This window comes from Molothrus ater, chromosome 3, assembly GCF_012460135.2.
Source record: "Molothrus ater isolate BHLD 08-10-18 breed brown headed cowbird chromosome 3, BPBGC_Mater_1.1, whole genome shotgun sequence".
Lineage (NCBI taxonomy): Eukaryota > Metazoa > Chordata > Aves > Passeriformes > Icteridae > Molothrus > Molothrus ater.
Genome location: NC_050480.2, coordinates 33,507,355 through 33,526,880, shown reverse-complemented (window position 1 = coordinate 33,526,880; position 19,526 = coordinate 33,507,355). Strand labels below are relative to the sequence as shown.

The following is a 19,526-nucleotide window of genomic DNA, read 5'->3' as shown; positions in this document are numbered from 1 at the left end:
GCTCTCCCTAGGAGCAGCCTTCATCCTCTTCATGCCCCCAGTGTCTCAGAGCCTTGGGTGCAGGGCAGTAGGTGGCCCCAATGGTGCCTCCCCCTCAGATGTGCACTATTGCAAACACCAGCTTGCTGCACTAGACGTTATTTCCTTCCAAGGAAGTGGTAACCAGTTATAATGGTGCTCTCTACCTGACAACTGCATCACCACTTCCTCTCATTATCCCTTCATGGGGGAATTTCCCTTCCCTGCACCCTCTCAAACTGATCTTTACCTCTGTAGCCTTTGCCTTGAGCTGTGGTAGCTCGATTTCCTCCTCTTAGACTGCCCTCTTGCTGCAGCACCTCCCTCACCTGTATCTCTCAACACTGCTGCATTCTGTCTCTCACCACAGTGGCTTCACACCCCTCTCTCGTGCGTTTTCCATTTTCGGTGCAGCAAACTTTGTTTCTCATCTGAAGGGTTTCATGAAAGAAGGAGCTTTTGTGATGAACAGCCCATCTTTCTCCAGGCAGGGTCAAAGCTGAAGGGTTCAGTGGTTATCATGGATTGGAGAGCAATCACTAGGAAGGGGAGAGCAGTCTTCCCCCTGACTTCATCTTCCTGTCTGTGGGATTCTTCACCAGACTGTGGAAATGTGTCAGGAAAAATAATACCTCTGCATAGTGTGGTAGCTAAAACAAATTTGGCAAGCAGACCCAGCCCATAGAATGCTTATTTTGCAAGCCTGATGTAGGCATTTACATTCTGATTAGATGTTCTGATGTCAACTCTGGTGTGAAATTACTTGGGATAGCAAGAAATTTTATGATGACCTTTGCTGAATTGTGACTATATTGTTCAGACACTGCAGTAAATAGGGATTGCTTTTGAATACTAGAAAGAAAAAAATCAGAATTAGGGTCAAATAACTTGGAATTTTGTTTGGTGGCCTAAGTAGTATTTGGCATGTTTCTTTGTCTGAAACCAGATTTCAGAAAAAGATGGAAATATCCTGTATGTCTTCTAATATATAGAAATTGCTCTTAAATATCATGATTTTACTTAGAATGCAAACTTATAAAATTTGTTTTAAGAAAATAGAGGAAAGAAAAAAAGAAAAATTTGTTGCAGGATCATTTCACCTGAAATAAATGTTGGATCTTGAATAAGCTGCTACATTATTTCCCATGTGTGTGCATGCCTGTGCTTTATCCTTCTCAAGCACTGCCATGGCATTAGAATACAGTAATTGAACAGGCTGAAATTCCAGCCCATTAGAACTGAAATGTTTTGCTTCTTTATGGTGCTTTAGCAAATTGAAACTTCATGTTTTGGCTGTCAAAGTTGCTTCCTGTCTTGCTAGTCTCAGGAGCTGCTTGGCCTCAGCTTCACTGTTTCCATGCAAACACAGTGGTGTTTGCTCTGTCCCCCTTCACGTGCTCCTGATGGCAGAGAGGTGTGCCCAAAGTGCATAATGGGTATTAGCAGAGGATGTTACTGGAAATAGTTAACTGGGACTCTGTAAATGAAGACTGAAACCCTGAGGCACAGAAATGGAGATTGAAACTAGCCTGCATGAAGTTGAAATGTCAGAGGAAAACATTCCTGTGTTCCTCAAACCAGCCAGCAGTCCAGCCTGTGTCTAGAATGAAGAAAGAGTCAAGAATATGGAAGTAGCAGCATTTGCAGCTAATGTCTGAGTGGGTAGCCAGTCAGAAGCAAACACTTCTGTCAGTGGCTCAGGTAGTGTCTGATTCAGGGCTACTGCATGGGTCACCGACAGAAGCTGCAGTGTTTATCAAGGTGAGACTGAGAGGAAAAGTCTGCGAGGTTGTGATTTGCTTTTGTCTGTTCTGTTCAGGAGGAGCAGTTAGAGGCAGTGTTGTCAGCTGCTGTGCAGACAGGTTCTTTGGAACTTCTGACGGGATGCATTAAACACTGGACTTCTGAAGGTAATGCTGCTTCCATTGTTTTTATGTGGTGTGTGTGTTTTGGTTAGAAATTGTGGCTTCATGTCCTTTTTGTTTTCTGTTTTTAAAGAGCAGCCAAGTTCTGCTGTAAATTTACGGTTTGTTCTTGAGTGGACGTGGAACAAAGTGATCTGCACAAAAGATGAACTGGACCAAATATGTGAGTAGTGGTGTGGTGGTTTTTGAAACCTGGAGTCATTCTTTGTAAAGGATCTTCTTCACTACTCTGCCAGTGTATGCTGCTGGTTCTTTAAGTGGTTCTTTAAGTCGCTTGTGGTTGTTGAAGTGTTGAAGTCTGGAAGTGTGCAGTTGCTCTGCTGAGTGATGATTCAATATTTCTCCTTGACAAGGTGTTCCGCTGTTTGATGGCTCCTGCAACTTCATTGACCCCCAGACATTACAGTCCCTCCAGCACTGCCAGCTGCTGCTGAGCAACCTCAGCACAGTCCTGAACTGTTTCCTAACAGAAGCCCGAGAGCTTACAGAGAAAGGTTGGTGAGAGCCCTGCTAGGCCTTTGGTCTGATAGTTAACATTTGGAAGATGCTTGGGTTGTAACGGTGGAGACAGGAGCCATTGTTGTTTTGGATGGTTGGGAGAGAGTCAGGTTGAGCTGGGAGGAGAGGCTTAAATCTGATCAGTTGGGACTTTGATTTAAGCCACGTTGAGTTCAGGGGAGCAGCTTGTTGTGGAGTTCATGAGGCTGGGTAGGAGAGGGTGCACTGGTTCAGCACTGAGCTGAATAAGGACCTGGGCGCAGCAATTGCAGCAACAGAGTGTGGTAATGCTGAGAAGTGTTCCCAATTGTTAACTAGCAATTGATAGTTGTGTGCAAATTGCTGGGAAATACAATAGAAACTGAAATGTGTAATGTGTAAAGGAAGTTCCTTGAGTTCTTTTTGGCTTCTGATTTTAAAAATTGTTGTTGGCATATTGAGGGAAAAAGAGGACTCTTTGGCTAAAGTAAAAATCTCTGCTACATGGAAAACAAATGTTGTCTTCTTGAGTGTATCTTATAGTTTAGGCTTTATTTTTCAATTTCAATCTTTTGGGATTCTGTTTCGTTGTAGTGTTTGTTTTTTGTTTTGAGGGTGAACAGTGGTTTTTTTTTCCTTCAAATTCATAATTGATCCAGAGGGACAACTACATGTAAGAAAAGTTCCACCATGGTGTTTTATACTTTGTGTTTGTTCTGCTGAGGGGAGCTTTGTAAAAATGAGAGGAATATCCAAAACATCTTATGCCTTTTTTTCAGGTTTTACAGACTTGACAAATAAGCAGATGGTAACCAGCCTCATTTCTTTGTACGCACAAGTGGTGATCTGGTTCTGTCGATCCAGTCTCCTTCCTGAGGGTTTAGGTAAGCACAGAGACTGTAGTACCAAAACACTTGAGGCTATGTGGTTTCTGTCTGTCTAGACCAAAGTTTTAGTTGAAAAACGTGGTCTTAATTCTTTAACTTGCTTTTACTTTATCACCTGTAGATGATGACATGCATTTGTCCAGACCTTTCTACAATTACCCTCTGATTCAGAGCTACTATACAGGTCACCGACAGAAACTCGAGCGCTTATCAAGGTAAGGCTTAGAGGAATTCTCTAGAAAGCTGCCACTGTTAGACTGTGTGAGTGTGGTTATTTTTGCAGTTAAACCCCTTTGTCTGCACTCCTTGGCATTACACGTAACAGAGCATGAAAGCAAGCCTGGAACCCAAAGGTCATTGCAACTCTTCTCTTGGGTTTGTGCGTTGGACTCCTTAATGAATAAGATCCTTGTGAGCTAAGGACCATCTTTGCTCTGACTCCCGAAATCTGTGACACTGAGAGGCTGGAATGAGTGTTTTACTCTGTGCAAGCCCTTGGTCCCTTTTGTTGCAGAGGCAAATGGGATTCTGATTGCTTGATGATTGATGGAATGGTTTCCCAGTTGGGAGAGGAAGTGGAGAAGTTGTGGCGGAGAGATGAAGGCGGCACTGGGAGATACCCACCTGTTAGTTTACACGTGAGTGTTCTGTTCACTGAAAACCCCAGCAGCAGCAGCAGCAGTCCCCTAAAGCCAATGATGGTGAAAGACAGGAGCATTAGAAAACCTTTTCATCTTTCATTTCAGGCACTGCTGGATCTCTATTTGCTAGAAAGCATTGAAGAAAGCGACAAACATGCAATTGTATCCTTTCCAGATTCTGTCCTTACTTCAGTGTGTGCACATAGAATTTTTTCATACTTGTCACCTGTGTGTGGTTAACAACGCTTTTAAATTTATGCCTTAAACACAATGTGAGTGAACACATTTATAATAGAATTAACTCCTTGCCAGAAGCATTTTTTAGTTTCTTTCTAGATTGGAAGTTTACTGGTTCCTTTTTTAAATGTTTTGTTGCAAAGTCTCTGGTCCGATGAGAAAGCATGTTCTCTAAGTTGAATTCAAGATAAAACCTTGCTTAGTTCTTCGCAAATTTTAATGCAGTTACTAATTTTTCAAGACACCCTTATATATGTAGCATATGACTGCTTGTGATTATGGTGCCCTAAAATATACTGTTTCAGAGTAAGAGGGCTTGTAAAAGTGGCTTTCCAGTTGCTGATTTTTGCCAAAATCATTTGTTTCCCAGCCTTACTAAAAGTGTTTGGTTTTGCGTATTTTTTGTGTTAAAAGTGCAGGCACACTGAATATTCATTGGTCAGAAGCCTAATTTTTAGGCTGCTGGAACATGCAGAATTATCTTTGTTATTTGCTGGCTAAATCAAGAGTGGAGCCTGGAGAGTAAAGGGGTTAAAAATGCTTGTACTCCCAAGCTGCCTTATTCAGACATGTTCCTAACATGGGATGTCAGAAAGGGAAGGTGAGGCTTTTGAGTGAGGGGTCCACATGCAGTTTTAAACACAGTTTCAATCAGTCAGTGCTAAGTTGCATTGTAAGGGCACCATAATTTGTGTTGGTTTTGTGAAGACAGGAAATGAGGAGAATAAAACAGCTGTAGAACTTGTTTTCTTTAATAATTAAGCATTGGATGTTGAAGTGTGTTGAGTGTCCAACTGGTAGCTTCACTGACAGAAGCAGAAGCCTGGGTTTTAAGAGCAGTATATAAACACCCAATAGCTGCTTTTTTTGATTGCCTTCCAGAAATCCACAAGTGTTTCTTTCTGGAAGTATATTCAGAATATAGTTTTGAGATTAGGACCTGACTATTGATACAAAGGGTTTTAGTAGCTTAAAATGGCAGGATCAATACATTAGGATTTGCTGCTTCCTGATGGTAATATTACTATGTTTTGCTAAATGTACTGTGATACAAGTTTTTGGTCTTAGCGATTTATTTGCCTTAATTAGATACTCTCAGACAATTTACTTGCTGCTGGATATTATGCATTCCTTTCCAAATAAAACAGAAACTTCAATTGACTCCTTTCCAACTGCCTTTGCTATCCCTTGGGGTCTTGTTAAGCTGATTCAAGGGTTTTGGCTTCTGGATCACAATGATTATGAAGTAAGTATGAAACAGTTGAGTTAGACACACATTACACTGCAGAGCTGTAACCAATAGCAATAACAATTTTTTTTTAATTGGTACTTAGGTATAAGGAGCTGTTGAACCATTGGAAGCTTTTTTTTAACACTGGTCTGACATCGTCAGCAACAAGTTATGATTTGAAATTTTGTTTTGAATACTTTAACAGGAAATTGATTGAAACAAAGGAGTAATCAACTTAATACTTAATATTTGAATTTTCAAAGCTGTCTCTGGTTAGGTTTACAGCAGACAGGTTGAGCACTGTTTCTAGAAGAGTGTTTTGGGTACTTGAAGCATGGAAACTGATGGTAGCAGGAACATTTGAGACAAAAGACTGCAGGAGTGACTTTTCAACCTAATAGCTATTCTTCTGATACTGAATGTTGTTCTTGTCACTGTGCTAATATGACCAATTTTTTTATAGTGTAAGTTATCAAGTAATGTATTTATTAAAAGCAATATCTGTACACGGGCTTTTGTGAACTTAGAAAAATCTGATTTGTTCCTCTTAAAGCATTCACTTTGTCCTGGGTGGCTGATTTTTTTTTTTCCCTGCAAATACCTGAAGAATTTCTACTGATGTGTCCTGGCTCAAGTATTTTGTTATTGAGACCTCTAAGTTGGTCTCACGCACATCCAGCCTTGCTGCAGAAAGTTTTGACTCTTTGTTGCATGGGTGTGTGTATCTCTGGTAATGAAGTTGTTCTCAACTTGTCCAGAATTCCCTGGCGCTGCTCTTCCATCCAGCTACACTCAAGACTGTGTCATGGCAACACATGAGGATAATCCAGTCCCTGATGTGCCAGGGGGAGCACAGGCGAGCCCTCAGGTACATGCAGATGATGAAGCCGTCGATGTGCAGCAGCAGCGAGGTGCGGCTGTTCCTCACCGTGCTCTTGTCCAATAGGTAAGGAAACCTCCACTCTTGGCATTCACATCTTGGGAAATGTGGAGAACTGATGGCACAAATGGGGCTCCCCTCCATTTCCTTTGAGCTTTGAATGGATACTATCACTGTGGGGTATCTTTTTGGCCTCAGTGTTCCCATTCCTTTCCATGTCCTAAACCTTAACTGCAGGTGCATGGTGGAGGCTTGGGGTCTGTTGCAGCAACACACCACGAAGTTAAACATAGAAGAGTTGCTAAAGCACATGTATGAAATCTGTCAGGAGATGGGGCTGATGGAGGATTTGCTGAAGCTGCCCTTCACAGACACAGAAAAAGTGAGTTTGGAGAAGAAACAAAAAAAAAACCTTGTCTCTTTGGCAAGAGAAGAGGCAGAATGGTAATGATGTCTGAAATGTGTTATTTCTCACAGGAGTGTTTGGAGAAGTTTTTACAGACCAAATCTGGTGTTCAGAACCATGAATTCCTCTTAGTCCACCATCTGCAGCGTGCCAACTACATCCCAGCACTCCAGCTGAATCAATCCATGAAGGCCAATCTGTTGGTAAGGGTAGCAGTCCTGCTGTGTGAAATTATGAATTAAAACTTACAGACCACGATGGACTCCAGTTAAAAGAGTTTGTTTGCATCTGAGGAATAAACATGTATCTTCTCTTTTCATTCAGTTCCTCAGATCCCTCTGTTATGTGTGGTTTAGGTTATGGAAGTTGTTTGTGTTACTTGTTTCTGTGGAATGAAGAGTACGTTGTATGTCATGTCTCGTATCTTGCTTTTACCTGAGGGCAGTCTAGATGCTCCGCAGGTAAAATTTGCCATATGATTTTTAGTTGTGAGTTTTGGAGTTGTTTGGAGTTTTTATGTTTTTGGGTTTTTTTACTAGTCTTCCTTGCACTTACCCGAAACTACCACTTGAAATTGATGTGTGCTCCTGGGTGGAATCTAGAACTTGCTGTGGTTCTGTGCAGGGATTTGTTGTCCTTTGTCTGTAGAGCAAATTTAGGCCTTAGCTGGAAAGAGCAGAGACAGTCCTGTGCAATGAACTTCTGGTGAATTGTTAACTTCTTGCTTTACACATTTCCTTTGCCAGAATGATCGTGATCCTCGCTTGAGAGAGAGAGCAGTAGCCAGAAATTCTCTCTTAGACCAATATGGCAAGATCCTTCCCACAGTTCAAAGGAAGCTGGCAGTAGAGAGAGCCAAGCCGTACCGTTTGCCTTCATCAGTCTTAAGAGAAGGTAATTTTAGAGAAGGGAACTAGGATGTGCAGCTGGCCATCACTTTGAATACACAAGGCTGATACTTTTCCCTCTTGCTTTACAGTCCCAAGGCCAAAGCCATTATCAACAGCAACAAGGCAGGCTAATGCAGGAAATGTGCATACAAGAGCAACTTTCATCAGTAAAGTGTTGTCCAAAATTGGAGAAGTATGGCTAGGAAATGAGGAGAAAACAAATATCTCACGATTTGATAGGTAAGCAGCCTTTTATAAAAGTTACTCTTAAGCTGCATGTTTGGAGAGGGAGGTGGAGAGAGAGTGAGTTGTAGGGGGAGAGAAAGAGATTTCAGTTTGAATTGTGTTAGTTTTTTCGTGGGAAGGTGGACATGAATAAAGCTTTGTTTTGCATTTCTGCACATATATCATATAACAGCTAACAATCAATTCCTTGTGTAGTATGTGGAGAGTTTTTCTGCTGTGATAATCTTCTCTATACAAATGCACATATTTACATTATGGCGAATGTGTTTACAGTATTTAAGAAGCTGAAACTCAACCTGTTTGTCACTACCATGAAGCTGTTGGTGTACCAACTTTTATAGACTCATTTGTGTGATCCCATAGTAATCTTTTACCAGTTCCTGCTTGGTTATTTAAAAAAAGCAGAATTAGTGAGAGTGTGGAAGAGGCTTAAAATTGTCAAGTGATTGTCCTACATGGGATGTAGGTAGATAAACTTTAATTCTGATATGGCTGGGCTTTGAGGGAATAAAAATCAACTATGTTTTCATTTTCCTTCTAGTCCTAGAACTACAGAGCCAGCAGTCAGTACACATCCTCTCCCTGGTGCAGAGTTGCCTGATGCATTTCTTGGGACACCTATAACAAAACTTTCTCAAAGGTGTTCAAGGTATAGTCGATCTACAGACTTTATATTTCAAAATTGTATTGTTTATCATATATATACATATGCATGTGTGTATGCTTTTTTTGGTTTACCAAGGATTGTGTTGGATTTAGTGTTGTGTCTCAAAGAAAAAGTCAGCTTAGGGACAAAATTAGGTACACAATTTGAAATGGTCCCTGCATTGAAATGTAGATGAGTTTTCTCCACTACTGAGAATTAGGTCACTTATGCAACATAAAATTGGGTATTCTTATGTCAGAGGCAGGGATTTAGGAAATTAGGTATGAAGTGCAAAGAAATAATGAAAAAATGCTCCAGAGTGCCTGTCACTTGTTTGTGGGACTGATTGATCACCCCCTGCAGTGAGGTGGTATTTCTTGTTTGTCCAGTGTTTTTGTTCTGCATCATCTGAGATAATCACAGCATGCTTTTTTTCATTTATTTATTGATGTTCCAGTTTAAAATGTGTATTTTAACAGGTTGCTGGATTTGGTGGTTCGTCCTGTTCCTTCCCGCTCTGTAGCACAGGAGGAGAGCTGGCAGTCCCCATGCAGAGCTTCCACTTCTTTTGTGGCATCCAGCCCCCTGAGAGCAAATGCACATCGCTCCAGCTCCCAAAACAATCTGCCAAGAGCATCAGAGCTGAATTTACTGGAAACTCCTCGTGTGGTCAAGGTTTGTATTTTAAAAACTCAGTAGCAACCAACCAAATGAAAAACTTGTAAGGTTTCTTCTAAGTGAAATCACCAAAGTATTTAGTAGAAGTGCTTCTGGATTGAAATTTTCAGTATGCACGTGGTTATTACATACACAGTCCTTTTGGAAGCACTAAGTTGGGAACAGTCTTTAAGCAGGAAACTTTAGTTCTCAGTTGATTGCAGTGGACAGCTTGTCCCATAGCTTTGTGAACTAAATTTATTTTATTGTATGGAACAATTCCATCTTTTCACCTTCTTGTGAAGTACCATCCATACTAATGAACTAGCTTCATCCTCCTCTTTTCAAAACCCTTTCAATACTGTAAAATAATCTGAGATAAGAACAGCTGAATGCTTCTACATGCAGATGTGTAGGTATTTCTGCAGCAGTGTCGCTTCCTCTTGTGTGTGGCTGATTAATTAAGGAAAAAGCTGTGTCTGTTTCTCTGCAGAATGGCTGTCAGATGCAGCGATTGAAAACGCTGCTGTGCAGAGTGAAGTTGTGTGCCTTTTATAAGAGCAGTGTAGGAATTGCAGAATTTAGTGGATAGGAGATAACATTGCAGAAAACAAGATGTCAGTCATATCCTTGTTTCCTGAAGAAGTAATTTTGAAAAATAACGTTTATTTTGTTGGCATTACAAAGACAAACAAAGGGAAATAGAAAAAGCATGCATTTTTATCTTTAAAATGTTGGTATTTTTGGAAGAACAGTGCAGAGGCAAAACTTTCTGCTGCTATAAACCCAGCTCACAGTTTAGAGTAATTATATTTTTGTAATTTAAGCACAGTCATCTGTTTTGATGATTTAACTGGTTCTAAATTAAGTGTTTTTATTTCTTTTCCTAGAGAGCTAAAGTTTTGGCCACATCTTCTGGTTTTCCTGGGTTTACTCCTCAGTCTATTCTCAGGTCCAGCCTTCGCACTACACCCCTGGCAACTCCCTCTGCATCCCCAGGACGATCAGTTACTCCTCCTCTACGGGCAAAGGAACCTAGAATATCTTTCAGGGAAGAGAGCTCACATGCAAAGTGGGCTGTTGGGGTAAGCTGGACTGCAGTTAGTGAGTTTTCAGATGATGCTGTGATTTAATTTAGACTTATCTATATTCCTTACACTGAGAATCTGGATTGTGAATCAGAATGGCAGAATTTGGTTAAAAAAAAAAGATTGTGTTATGCTAGACATTTTGTAACATCATGTTCTTGCAGGAACATACTCATAACAAACATCAGGGACCATGGTGGGTTTTTCTCACGTGTTCAGATTGTTAGTTCACCTTTCAGCTGTACCTTTTCAAATGGTAGTGTTGCAGGAAGGTAAGGAATACAGATGGAGCCTCTTGTTTGGGTTTGTTAAATTTTGTAAGTTGAATATCTGGGAAAGTAACAAAAGTCATAAAGATGCATTGACTCTCAACCTGTCATTTTGCAACGTTGGATTTACTTAAATGATGGTAAAAAGAGACTCCTGATGAAGAGAACTGTAGTGTTTTGTTCTCTCAGGCCTAAAGTTCTCGGGTCAGCTTCTTGCCTTGCACCAGGGATAGTATCCATGTAGTTTTCAAATGCAGTGGGTCCATCTTGACCAGCTGTGGTCCCTTCTGCTCCTGCAGCTGTGTAGCTGGATTCTGTGGTTGAGCCCATCAGGCACTTGCCAGCATAATGTGCCCAAATGGGGGGCACAAGAGGGGCATGTGCTGCTATCCCATGTGTGCGTAGCTCGTGTATGTCACAAGGAGCTGCTCAATTGTAACAAGATGTGCTCTCTCCTGTATGAACTTCTTACTAATAATGGCACTATGGCCAGATTAATTTGCTTGTTCCATGCCACAGGCATAGCTGAACACCAGCATGTTTTAGTTGTGCATATGTGTTTGTTGAAAGGACAACCATAAAATAGAGAAATCTTGAGCTAGGGTTTTACTAGGCAAAGCTTTGTCTTCCTGAAAACACACTAGTAAACCCAGTGAAGAGCCTTGAGATGACATTGTGAGCAAGACTGATTTAATCTTAATTCTTCAATGTCATGGAAACTCAATAAGCAATCTAAAGTGTAATTAATTTTTACACTCAGCCTTAAATCTAAGATAAGGCTGGAAGGAGAATTAATTTTGCATTGCCTCACTTAGGGGACATGTGGAACTTGAAAATATCAGTATTTGTTGGGTTTTTTTGTTTTGCTTTGACAACAAGCAGACTCATGTTGCCAATCTGAACTTTTATTTTAGGTGACAGAAGATGATAAGGCACTATTTGGAACTTCATCTGAGCAGCATCAAGGCTTGGTAGAGGATGCTTGGTCTGAAAGCAGAACTAAACCAGCTCTGTTTACTCTGAGCAGTCCTGGGGAAGATCGTGCTGAATTGCAGGAGTCTTTAGAAAGCATACCTGGAGATGATTTGGAGAAGATGGATGTCAGCAAGGAAAATAGTAACTTCTCTGTCAGATCAGACCAGACTACTTTGGAGTATCATGATGCAAAATCACCTGGTGATTTTGAAGATGATGTCATCTTTATATCTGCTAAACCAGCTAATCTTCCTATGAAGAAACTGTTGATGTTCAAGAATTGGAGAAGGAGGAAGAAAGTGAAATGGTTGAAGATAAACCTTTCCAGATAGAACAACCAGATCCTTCAGGGCAAAGAAAAGAAGCAGGTACGTTTTATCCTGTGATAACCTAAGTTTTTGAATTTTTTTAATGTCTTCAAAATATTGAATTACTGAAGAGTGCAGCAATTAATTATGAGTTTTCACAAGTGCTCTAGGCTATTAAAATTACCTCTATATTTTAAGTCCTTTTTTTGGTATCCTGGACCTTATGAATGTGTACTTTCCTTGGCTGACATCTTTTTGTGTAGTTGCAGCTGAAAGGCAACAGTGTGGGAGTTTTGAAAAGGATACATGTTTAAAACTTTGGCTTCTGGTTATGTTTTAGGAGTACTTCTATAATTTGCAGGAATTTTTACATTGTTTGACTGAAATTATGCATCAGGCTTCTTGTTCTACTGGAAAGAAGAACACAGGCCATCTGCACTTGAAGTCTTGGTAGCATGATTTTGTTAAGTCCCTATCCTAGGTGATATGCATAAAGGATCACTTTAAACTCTCATGAGCAGTTTAAAAGAAGTGATGTTGAGTGCAACAGGGAAGTCATCCATCTCTTCATTTTGTAGGATTTGTGGAAGAATCAAATGCTGAATATCAGACCCTTCCTGAGTATAAGCTGGTGTTTAAAGCTGCTGAGGCTGCAACTTCTGGGGCTGGAAATGAAGGGTGAGCTTATGAAGTAGATGCATCTTTGGGTTCATACAACATTATAGCTGCTGGCTTTTCTGTGTTTGGAAACTGATTTTGACCTGGGATTAGTTCTTTCCTGTGTTCTTATATGTAAGGGCCTGTCTATTCCATTCTGTCTGTGACCAAAAGTAATCTGGCATGAATGTTACGCATATTGACTAGCTGTCAATTTGAGCCTTTTTTCTCAAATCATAGCAGACCACAAAGTATGATGATAAAGACTTCATTCAACAGTCCCATACAGACCTTGTGAGAGTTACTAAGCAGATACTGTGAACATAAGCCCTGGAATTTTTTCTCTGAGAATTGTGTAGTTAAAAAGGAATCCTGAGATTCCTGTAACTTCAGTGGGTTTATTTTGGAGTTTGAATGCTTTCTGACAATATTTTTTACACTTAATTTTTGTTTTCTCTGTGTGTGCTCCACTAGCATCTATTTGTTTATGGAAAGGGAAGCCATTTTCTCACCAGGTACTTTAAAAGCTGCAACTGCTGAGCGATAAAGAATGTCAGCAATGAGAAAACCTTTAATTTCAAGTGCTAACTTTCACCTGTACAGACTTATGTTCAGTTGGTTCTGAACCTCTTATTGTAGTTGCCTTTTTTCTATAGAAGACAAATAATACATTATTCTGTAATACACCTCTACTATGTTATTATCTAATGTTGGATCGCTGGAAAGAATGTTATGTACTTGATTGATTGCATAAAATGAGTTACAAAGTGAATTACGAATTGAGTCACAAATTGAATTATGTTGATAGAGGAATTCCTAATTTTTCTTGTATTTTTTTGCGATTTGAAACTTGAAGATTTTCCAGTGAGAAAGTAACTTGTAGAGCTCTTAAAGGTGTGTTTTCAAGCTTTATGATGAATTTTTCTCTTTTCATGAAGTGCAACAACCTACCAGGAGTCTGAAATGACCTCTTCATCAGAAAAAAAAGCCATACTGCTTGCAACAAACCCACAGCTCGCTGAATCCCCGGAGGCAGACAGTGAATGTATGTTGGAAATGTTCTGTGTGGTAGGGTTGCAGAGCTCCTCAAGTGAAATGTGTAGTTTGCCATACCACTGTAGGTGTCTCAGATTGAAATAGTAGTAGCATGTTACTGCTAACTTTCATTAAACTGTAGAGAGAACACCCTCTTTAAAGAAAGTCCTTGGAGAAAGTGCATAGTGAATCTTTTCATTCTTGATCAAAATATTGAAATGCTGGTAGAACTTAAAGTATTTTAAGGAGAGATCAGTATTTATTTTAATGTTGTACACCACTACCAATTTGTGTGCCATGGGATGTGCTGCTTGATTTACTATTTTAAAAGATGATGCATCCTCAGTATTCAGACTGAAGCAACTGTCTACCAGTGTGCCTTTCCAGCCACATTTTCCTCTTTTTTCCCCTCCATGGGCTTGACAACTGATTTTCTCCTCTTTCTTCCTTGCTGTGGGGCTGCATCCTTTACCTGATCTGTAGTTGTCACAGTTTAGACTCAGTCGACAACTAAGCCCCACACAGCCACTCACTCATTTCCCCTGGGTGAATGGGGAGGAGAATCAGAGAGCTAAAGGAAAAAAACTCCTGGGTTGAGATAAAGACACCTTAATAGGGAAAGCAAAAGTGTTGCATGCAACTCAGGCAAAACAAGGAATTCATTCACGACTTCCCATTGTCAGGCAGGTGTTCAACCATCTCCAGGAAAGCAGGAAAATGGGTCATGGGAAGGAAGACAAACACCATAACTTTGAATGTCTCCTGCTTCTTCCTTCTTTCACCTGCCTTTTATACTGAACATGATGCCATATTTTATGGGATATCAGTTGGGGCCAGCTGTCCTGGCTGTGTCTCCTCCCATCTCCTTGTGCACCCCCAGCCCACTCACTGCTGGCATGGTGTGAGAAGCAGGAAAGGCCTTGGCTCTGTATAGGTGCTACTCAGCAGTAACTAAAACATCCCTGTTATCAACACTGCCTTCAGCACAAATTCAGAGTAGAGCAGTACCAGCTACTATGAAGAAAATTACTATCCCAGCCAAAACCAGCACAATCATTTTAGCTTTTGGAGAAAGCCCAATATATGTGGCAGGATGGAGAACCATGTTGTTTGCTCTTGCTAGCTCTGTTACTTCTTTTTGCTTAAGCTTAGATCATTTATATAAAGGTTAAGATAAAATTACATAAATCTCTTCTAGCTGTGATAAGTATCCTTGACAGTGAGGACATGGTCAGTGCTCCGTTTCAAAATCGCCTTGAGGGCAAGTGTGTGGATTTACCTGAAGAATGTAACCCTGAAGCAGCTGAAGCTGAAGAAGTCCCTGTTTCTAGCAATCCTCCAAAAACTGAGGAAATTAATGTAAGTAAACTATTTTCCCATTTTCTACACAATAGAACAGTTTGCAAATTGAGGGCAGGCCTGTTCTATTGACAATTTGGAGGCAGTCAAAAATGTGTCTGTTTCTTGAGCTGCTTAACACAAGTTAAAAACCTCAGTGTTGTAAGGGCAGATATGTTTTTCTCTTCTGCATTCTCTGTTCCTATAACATGAATGGGACCTGTCAAGACTTAGGCCTTTGAGAGCAAACAAAACCAAAATAAAAGCCTAAACTATTGTTGAAACCAGCTAGGCATTCATTTGATTTACTTGAATTCAAACTTTATTTCACTTAAAAAATAGTTTTAATGTTAAAGACAATAAGAAGTTACAGGAGTGCAGCTGCTTTGTATTGGTAACCAGTTACCAAAGGACAAAAAGATGTGGGAACCAAACTCAGAATTATTTAGGTGCTTAGGTCATTTATTCCTTCTTAACACACAGAATTCCCAGTAATGAGCGCATTTTGGTGTCAAGAGGTGGAGGTATTTAGTAACTATGTGTTATCTCATGCAACCCAAATGACTCCTCGAAGTGCAGTGTTGAGTTGTTGGATGTGATACCTGCCCAGTGTAAGTGCTACTGTCAGAACTATCATGACTGAATCTTTAAGCACTGGGGACCCAATTGCATTTTACCCTGTCAGAGGCAGTGGGTCACTCTGCACTGCTCCACAGCCAGAGGGCACTGCTACGTGATGGGCATCCCTGGCCGTGTACACACCTTGTGTTGGAAAACTGCTCCTGGTCATGGGCAGTGGCAAATGGTCAGTTCTGAAGAGAAATGCCAGAAACAGAGCATGTGAATTGCACACAGGAACGGCTCTGATCCCTGTGCCTCAAATACATAAACTCTCAGCTGGAGTACAAAAGCACATTGTTTCACATTCAGGGGTGGTCTTAAGGGAACTGTCCTCAGTTTCATCTAGCTCAGTGTGAAATTAGTCTGTTTGGTATTGAATAAAGTATTAACAGACATTTTTTAACTTTAGGTTATAGAAGATACCTCAGAACCAGCACCTGAAACATCACCATATAGCGAGCTAGATCCATCAAGTGTTCTTCATTATAGCTATGAAAATATAGAGCAACAGTTTGCATGTGATTTGCCTGATAACAAAGATAGTGAATGTGATGCAGCTGAGGGAGATGGCGACCTTTTTCTATCTCAGAATAATTTTACCTTAGTTTTGGAAGGAGAAGAAGGGGAAGCAGAGATGGGAGACCCTACATCAGTAGATGCTTCTAAACCAGATGACACAACAACAGAAGAAAAGCCTGTGACCAATTTAGGAAATACTGAAAGCCAGGAACATGTTAGAAACTCAGTGTCCACTGTAACTGGTGATCAGGAATCTCAAAATATTGCAGAGTCACTCCCATATGTGCCTGAACCTATTAAGGTTGCCATTGCTGAGAACTTACTGGATGTAATCAAGGACACGAGAAGTAAAGAATTTACATCTGACGTTGTAGAACAATCAATTCAGGAAACCATAGGTAAAAAGGTAACTAGATTCCAGAAGGCAAAAGCTCCCTTAACACCTGTGCTAGAAGCAGTGGGAGAGGAAACCAGCAGACATCCTTACGGCACTGCTCCAAGAACACGCACAAGGGGACAGCTGGGTAGAAGTCTGGGTGTTCTGTCAGCAGGCACTCAGCAGCTGCTGAAGACAGACAGCCCTGCTCTGCTTGGCCTGTCTCCTCGGAGAAGTACCAGGCGAACAAAAGAAGCACCTGAGACTCCCAGGCTCCAAACAGAGGAAAATGCTCAAGAGAAGCAAATACCTGTGACACCTGTTACTCCTAGGAGAGGTAGGAAACCTAAACTGTATAATTTAGAAAAAACAGAGAGCAGCCATTCTGATGGACAAATCTTGTCTGACAGTACACAGCCTGTTACTCCCAGGAGAGGATTAAGGAGAGCAAAGGAAGCTGCATCTGAACTACAAGAAGAGGCTAATGAGGAAACGCCTCTTGCTGAAGGCAGCGTTACTGCTTCTTTCGCTTCCAGAAGGACTAAAGGAGGAAAAAGTTTGGGTGGAAATCCAGAAACTGGCAAGACTGATACTGATCATCAAGTAAAAACAGCAGTCAGTCCTAGTAGAAGTGCAAGAAAAATGAAAAGCTTTAGTTTAGAGTTAACTGAAGATACTGTCAAGGATCAACAGGTGCAGCTTAGTGACCAACTCCTTTTACCAGTGCCAGGTAAAAGAGGCAGAAGAAGAAAGATTAGTTCATCAGAAGTTTCAGAAAATTCTGATCTTGATGTGTCTAAATCATCGATTCCTCAAACAGAATTTAAACTTCCTGTCACACCTAGAAGAAGTGCTAGGAAGGCGGCACAAAACCTCGTGGCAGACCAAGAGTCTACCTCTTCTCAGGAAGACATACGTTCAGGTGTGAAAGTAGAAGCCCTTGATACTCCTAAGAGAAAAACTAGGAGACTGCCACAAGAGAACCCAGAAAAAGTGGATACTCATGAACAAACTCCTGCAGAGCCAAGTGAGGTGCCAGCCACACCCAAGACTACAGTGAGGACAGGGCGTCGGGGCAGGAAGAGGAGATCAGTGTCTGAGGAGGCCTCCCAGGGGCCTGGGGGCAGTCCTTTGCTGCTGGAAGACATAAATCCCTCAGGACATGATCAGACATCCAGAGCTCTGACAGATCGGGTTACAAGGACCAGATCCCGCAGGACTGCCATCCATCAGAAACTGTCTGCTGAGGAAAATGAGGCTTTCCTTTTCTCTCCTCCTCTCACAAAGCTGACAAAGAAATTTGAAGGTAGGTGCACTATGTTTATATGCAAAAGAGGGCATAGCCTCTTTAAATCACTGAAAACAAACGGTGAGGATGGCTTTAAGTATTGTCAAGAATGTAAGCATGCAAAAGAAAATATTTGCCAAGAGGCAGTTCACCTTTTGGCTGAAGTCTGTGTGACTGCCTGCCTAGTTCTGGTAGAAATAGATTATGAAGCTGATTAAGCCATGAAATTAAATTTAATCTATATTTTTGTAAGGAACTTAATTTCTGTTACATTTTGAAAACCAGAGATTATTTGTGAATATGTGATTGCCACCCCTTCCCCCCAGAAGAGAAATAAAGGATGTGTGTTTCCAAATGCTGTTCAGTTTTCAAGTTCAGATGAGCTGCATCTTCCAACAAACTGTACAGCTGTTTAATTATGTGATTCTTTTTCATGAGTGTATACTTTGTCAGTGAAATTACTGTACCCAGGAGTTTTTTAATTAGAGTACATGATAATTTTTTTTTAATGTGTAAGGACTGTTGATGCCTCAAGTATAATATCTGATTATGTAGGTGCAGGTAAAATCACTACATTGGCTTCGTTTTGTTTCTATTTTTATGGTAAAAGAATGAATCCCAAGAGGCAGCTACTGGGGGGAAAATGCCTTTGCATGGAGTGTTTATAAAGCTGATTGGACCTTTATTTTGGGAAGCTATTGTGCTCTTACTTGTCAGCTGTAATGTAATATTACTGTCCCTCATGTATAATGTATGTGCATGCTAACAATGCATTGTCATTTTAGCTGGAAAAACAGACCATCCTGTGCAGTTGCAGGATTTGGACCCGGATTTGTCTTCTCAATTTGTCTTTTCGCCCCCTCTTTTGAGATCAAAGAGAAAAACTGTAGCTAGCATTTCCCGAATTGTGAAAGAAGCAGTAAGTAAAAACTCCAGTTGTCCCATGTTCTTGATTTTAATTCTGTATCATTTTTTTGAGATCATGCCTTGCCCTTTTCATTGGAAGCATATCTAAAAAGAGCTTTAAATGAATCAGCTAAAAATGTTACTGTTTTTCTTCATGAAGACAAGGTACAAAAGTCAGTTTTGAATCTATGTAAATCAAGAATTGATAAATACTGTTTTGCTTTTAGCAAAAGGCACAGTGGCTCTCTTTAAACTTACTTCATATGTTATCTGTTAATTTCAGAATTTGAACTTTTAGGATAGTAAAATAATTTGATGTGAAGGTTTGTTTTTGCAAACAAAAGGTACTTTTGGAAATAACTTTGGCATGATTTCGTAATGAAAAAAAAAATTATTATTCCATAGAAGTCTAAGAACTTGTTAATGAGTAACGTTTTTGTTGTCTTAACATAGGAGCTTCCAGCTAAAGAGGAAGAGGATACCAAATCCATAGAGGCCGGGGTAAAGCAAAAATTGAAGAGAGGTAGAACTCCAAAATCAAAAATGAAGAAAGGAAGCAAGTATGAAATAAGTTTTGAACCGTTATTTGCATTTCTTAATGTGATGGTGACTCAGCTGTTAAGTGCCTAACTACTTCTTCCTCACTTGGCTGGGCAGGTCTTCCCTCACTCCATCAGCCTGTCCAGCTCAGCCTGCTGGTCTAATAGGTGCCTTTCCCCATTCAGGAGTATGGTTTGCTAATGGAAATGGAAGAGGGAGGGAATAGAAAAGGGCAGGTGGATACTAATTGCAGTGATGACATTGCAATGCTCTTACATTGTCTTATTTCACCTTGTGAACTCAAACTCTTCCAGTTTAGCTTCACATAGAAGGTGGGAGATGGCCAGACAAGGAATAAAGGGAATGAAAGCCAAACAAACCTGATTTGTGTACCTTTTTTACCTTAATTCTATCTACAAAGAAGACCATGCATTTATTTTTTTTAACTGATTTTGGAATTCTGTG

General features: G+C 40.5%; 1 protein-coding gene across 1 annotated transcript in view; it reads left to right on the top strand.

Annotated features, from left to right (window-relative positions):
- Positions 1 to 19,526, top strand: part of LOC118684744 (protein ELYS) — a 43,243-nt gene that overhangs the window by 19,970 nt on the left and 3,747 nt on the right. The window contains 24 exon segments of the mRNA XM_054514241.1: positions 1,838 to 1,928; positions 2,017 to 2,106; positions 2,297 to 2,437; positions 3,200 to 3,304; positions 3,429 to 3,522; positions 3,822 to 3,945; positions 4,054 to 4,110; positions 5,285 to 5,431; positions 6,175 to 6,362; positions 6,534 to 6,678; positions 6,774 to 6,905; positions 7,449 to 7,596; positions 7,682 to 7,832; positions 8,380 to 8,487; positions 8,964 to 9,159; positions 10,032 to 10,226; positions 11,413 to 11,716; positions 11,719 to 11,841; positions 12,360 to 12,459; positions 13,377 to 13,483; positions 14,672 to 14,832; positions 15,842 to 17,633; positions 18,401 to 18,534; positions 18,975 to 19,081. Of these exon segments, the coding sequence (XP_054370216.1) occupies positions 1,838 to 1,928; positions 2,017 to 2,106; positions 2,297 to 2,437; positions 3,200 to 3,304; positions 3,429 to 3,522; positions 3,822 to 3,945; positions 4,054 to 4,110; positions 5,285 to 5,431; positions 6,175 to 6,362; positions 6,534 to 6,678; positions 6,774 to 6,905; positions 7,449 to 7,596; positions 7,682 to 7,832; positions 8,380 to 8,487; positions 8,964 to 9,159; positions 10,032 to 10,226; positions 11,413 to 11,716; positions 11,719 to 11,841; positions 12,360 to 12,459; positions 13,377 to 13,483; positions 14,672 to 14,832; positions 15,842 to 17,633; positions 18,401 to 18,534; positions 18,975 to 19,081 (4,940 nt within the window).